Below are 4,904 nucleotides of genomic sequence, written 5' to 3'. Positions count from 1 at the left end.
ATACTACTACTACCACTACTATACTACTACTACCACCACTACTATACTACTACTACTACCATACTATACTACTATACTACTACCACCACTACTATACTACTACTACTACCACTACTACTATACTACTACTACTACCACCACTACTATACTACTACTACTACCACTACTACTACTAATAATAATGTAACAAAGATTTTATTATGTTGATATTTTTGCATTTTTCATTCAATTTTTTTTAGATGAAGTAAGCATACATTTGGCGTTAATTTGTACTGTCAGGTTTCAGAAAACTATTCCACATTTTTGAAATTCCAAGCACCGAATATTGCAGTACCTTTTAGGAGCTGATGCTTTCTAGAATGTTTTGGTACTTTGTAGAATCTTCCAATGGCTGCTATGTTTTAGTTCTTTCTAGAATGTTTAAGTACTTTCTACAATATTCCAGTACTGTCTATAATGTTCTAGTGCTTTCTAGAATGTTCTAGTGCTGCCCCCAGATGGTGTATATATAGGTCTATACGTGCATAGGTCAAGTTAGTATTTTTCAGGTGCACAATGTCTTCATCGCGCAATCTAATTAAACTTAGCTCCACTATTACACGTGGATCTAACAGCAGCCCGTTGGAGCTCATGTCCAGTTGACCTTTCATTCGACCAATCAAAACCTTACTTGCAAAATCATGCCAGTGATTTAAACATTCGGGATTATGCCGAGGGTATACGAAATGATTCGGGTGAATTACGAAGTATGCCGGTAACTAATTTCAATATAAAATTGTATATAAAATTCATTTCAAGAGGAAAAAAAACAACCCCGTGATGGTATGGCCATAAAATCTGTTTATACTAGTATACAATCCAGAGTTTATTACTGCACTTTTCCCCCTGTTTCTTTCAATGTTGAAATAGACCAACAAGTTCGCCTATTGCATAAATAGTCTCGACCGATATTTTTAGAATTTGTATGTTCCCGAATAACGTTATAAAAGGCGAAGTGTAATTGGTCGATATTTAAATTGTTATTTATAGATGAAATGTCACCTGGACATGGGAGTCCATGCTATGCTGTTAGATCTACTGGTGAGACCAGTAGAGCTAATTTTAATCAGATTGTTCATCGCGGAGCTGCTTACAATCTGCTGATTCATTTTGTTACGTTTGTGGATTCCACATTGGCCCAAGGCAGGTAAAGCATGGACTCAAAATATCTACGAAATTTATACAAGCTTATGAATTATACTTTTGCATGAAGATTGGGGATCAAGACAAATCATGGGCTCCACGCGTAGTTTGTGGTACATGTCGATCAAATTTTGAGGGATGGATGCAAGGTGACTGCCCCTCAATGTCCTTTGTCATACCCCGACTATGGAGAGAACCACAGAACCAAGTGAATGACTGCTACTTCTGTATGGTGGATATTTCAAGATTCAAGAAAACAAAAAATCGCATGATATCACAGATATTCCATCGTCTATTGCTCCAGTTCCACACTCTGAAGAACTCTCTGTCCCGAGAGCACCTGCTAAAGATTTGGAGAGTGAAGGTGCAAATTTGGAATCTGAATCTGACGAATCTTACGTTGGTCGTACTGACGAAGAAAAGAAGCAACCATACTTTCCAAACCAGCACGAACTGGATGATTTGATTCGAGATCTCGGGCTGACGAAGTCTAATATAAAGCATCTAACATCAAAACTGAACCTTGTGGACAACAGTTGTCGAACTACAGCTGCTAGGAAAAGGCATGAATGGTTCTCAAAATATTTGTTGGTGAAAGATGATTTATGTTTCTGTAATGACATTGACAACTTGTTTCAAGAACTAGGTATTGGTCATGAACCAAATGATTGACGTCAACTACGAAAATGTAAAATTTCTTCTGGAAACTTTAGACTAACAGATACAAATGTCTGGTCTGTGGCGATTTCAAAATGATTAGCTTCTTAAAAGGACTCCAAGGAGGCTATACAAAACATTCTTGCTTTCTTTGCCTGTGGGACAGTCGTGCTACATCTCAACACTACCGCAAAAGACACTGCCCTCAAAGAGAACACTTTTTTCCAGGTATGTGAAGTGCCAGCCCTTGGTAGAATCAGAGAAAATTCTTATGCCTCCACTGCATATCAAACTTGGGTTTGTCAAACAGTTTGTGAAAGCACTGAACAAAGAAGGCGAAGCTTTTAAATAATTTCCAACATGTTTCCACATCTGTCAAAAGCAAAAATCAAAGGTGGTATTTTCACCGGACTAGATGTTCGCAAGATACTTCCGTCACACGAATTTGAAGACAAAATTACATCAAAGGACAGAAACGCATGGAGGTCGTTTAGAGAAGTGCTTGAACATGTCCTTGGGAATAACAAAAAGTTAATACAAAAGTTGATAAAGACTTATGAAAAGCTTGGATGCCGGATGTCTTTGAAATTGCATTTCCTCCATTCTCACCTAAATGTTTTAAATGAAAATATGGCTGACATCCGTGAAGAACACGGTGAAAGATTTCACCAAGATATATCAACTATGGAAAGAAGATATCAATGGAAATGGGACTGGAACATGATGGATGACTATCAGTGGGGGTTAGTACGTGATGACTCATCATGTCATCGACGAAAAGTACGAAACATTGTTCTTTTGTGATTTGTAATCTTTGTTGTTGATTTATACCTGTATAGTAGAACATGCAGAATATATAATGTTCGTGTTAATAAATGCCATTACAAAATCCATCAATATAGTGTTCTGTATATGTCTTTGGAGCGAAAAATCTCATAAATTAATAAAAATTTCCTAAAAATAGTGAAAGTGAGATTCTTTGACTCTAGAATAAGTAGTGACATGTTTGTAATCAGTACACTTTAACTAAACATAATCAACACAAAAATTGACATAACTAAGAACTTAAAAAATTTATGTTACAATTATAATTGTCGTCAATATCATATCATCAACATTATCATCATCATCATCATCAGCATCAGCATCATAATCAACCTAATAATAATAATAATAATAATAATCACAATATATACACAAAACCACAGAAAACCCCCGGTGTAAACGGAATACAGGTCCGCCGGAACCGAGGTCCGCCTGGACTCTATCTCCTAGGAATGCAAGTCCTAGGTCTAGCATGACTAGGTATGGAAGTCCTAAGACTTACGTTCCTTGGGAATGCAGGTCCGCCTACTAGGAATTCAAGACCTAGCCGGACCTGCATTCCTAGAAAACCGAAATACAGGTCCTATAGCTTACATGTATGCAAATAAAAATGCAGTTACACAATTTAAAACAGTTCAATTTATTAATTGTTTTATTCAGTTTTACGTGTCTTGGCTGCAGGCACATCCGTCCACACTTTCAAATTGGCACCGTTTATGGCACTTTTAAAAATAATTCCATCTGTTATCGACAGCAAGTATGATCCGCTTTTTGTTACTCCTCTGATGACGTATGGCCCAATCCAAAGTTTCTCCCCCTTACCACCTTTGCGGTCCTGGCGTCTTAAGGTTTTTTTTAAAACCTTTGTTCCTACTGGTAAATTCTGAAAAATACAATTTAATTTTATACATTAATAATAGGAAGTTACATTTAAAGTCATTTCATGGTACCTTTATTCATACTAAATATATATAATAATAATAATAATAATTGTAAAAATATGGTTTCATTGAAACAGGTGTTTTTAAAACAATTATTTCACATTGTTTTCTAAAAACATTAATATAGTTAGCATATACTTTTTAAGACATACTTACAAATTGCATAACTAATGTAAAATGTACGCATAATGAATAGCTACCAATTTAAAATATTTTTGTTTTTATATACTTGTTTCACCTCCTGATTCGTATGTCGTTGGTCATAGTTCCTTTTTTGTCTTGTTTGGGCTTCCTTGATGTTGTTTACAGCTCTTTTGCCTGTGACTTTCATCATTGTCTCCACTCTTCCCAATTTATGCTTGAAGTGTTTCATCGGAAACTGTGGCCTCCATCTCATCGTCTGAATTTCCAAAATCATCGGGCATCATTGGTTCCCTATAATAATTGTGTACTTAATATTTATGATATGTGATATTTCTAACAGTGCTAAATTATATTTATATTATTTTAAAGTAGCGTTTAGCATTACACTTTACTCAGTTATATTATGTTCTATTATTTTATCAGTTTGGTGTGATAGTATTCATTAATCAAAAACATTGTGGAAACTATATGGCAGCAGACCTTTTATGCACGCCTTTCAAAGCACTCACCTCCCGTACATAAGGTAAAAGGGAGAAAACTTTGTGCTTGCATGTTTGGATGTGTTGTAGGCAAATGCAACTTAATGCAATAATGTGTCCCATTCTGCATCACCGTCGAGCTTCAAAAGCATATTCTCCAGTGTTTGGTTAAATCTCTCTGAAATAGAACACATTGAGTTATCACTTTAACTACAATCTAAACGGATAACACGCATCTCATGCAACAAAACGTTCTTTCACAACGTATCTTTATCAATTCACAAATTCTGTTGGTTTACATTGTGTTTTTACATATGATACAGAAATTTAAATATACATGTATATTAAACCATAACTACACTAATATATAATGATGTTATTTATTTGACAAAGGTCTTTGGCCAAGATGTTGGGAAGCGGTGTTTTTATATATGACATTCGAGTTATTATTCTAACGATTATCACAATCGATATTTAATACTACAGTAAACGTGTAACAATAATAATAAAACGTTATAATAGGATGGCCCAAACTGATGTAGAAACAAGTTTACTTAGCATGTACAGAGTGTATGTATACAGTGTGTATGTATACTACCTGTCAGTCCATTACACTGCGGGTGGTAGGCGGTGGTGCGGCGGTGTACAACTTTTAGAGCATCTGTAATAGCATCGG

General features: G+C 35.5%; 1 protein-coding gene across 1 annotated transcript; it reads right to left on the bottom strand.

The window, feature by feature from the left end:
- Nucleotides 1–3,108: 3,108 nt before the first annotated feature.
- On the bottom strand, nt 3,109–3,983 carry LOC121377029. The gene is made up of 2 exons (XM_041504870.1): nt 3,844–3,983; nt 3,109–3,547 (listed from the first exon to the last, which is right to left on the bottom strand). The coding sequence occupies exons 1-2, from the start codon at nt 3,976–3,978 to the stop codon at nt 3,317–3,319; spliced, it is 366 nt and encodes a 121-aa protein (XP_041360804.1). The 5' UTR covers nt 3,979–3,983; the 3' UTR covers nt 3,109–3,316.
- Nucleotides 3,984–4,904: the final 921 nt, after the last annotated feature.

This window comes from Gigantopelta aegis, chromosome 7 (genome assembly GCF_016097555.1).
Source record: "Gigantopelta aegis isolate Gae_Host chromosome 7, Gae_host_genome, whole genome shotgun sequence".
Classification (NCBI taxonomy): Eukaryota; Metazoa; Mollusca; class Gastropoda; order Neomphalida; family Peltospiridae; genus Gigantopelta; species Gigantopelta aegis.
Note: the sequence above shows the minus strand (reverse complement) of the source record. Positions and strands in the feature narration are given on the sequence as shown.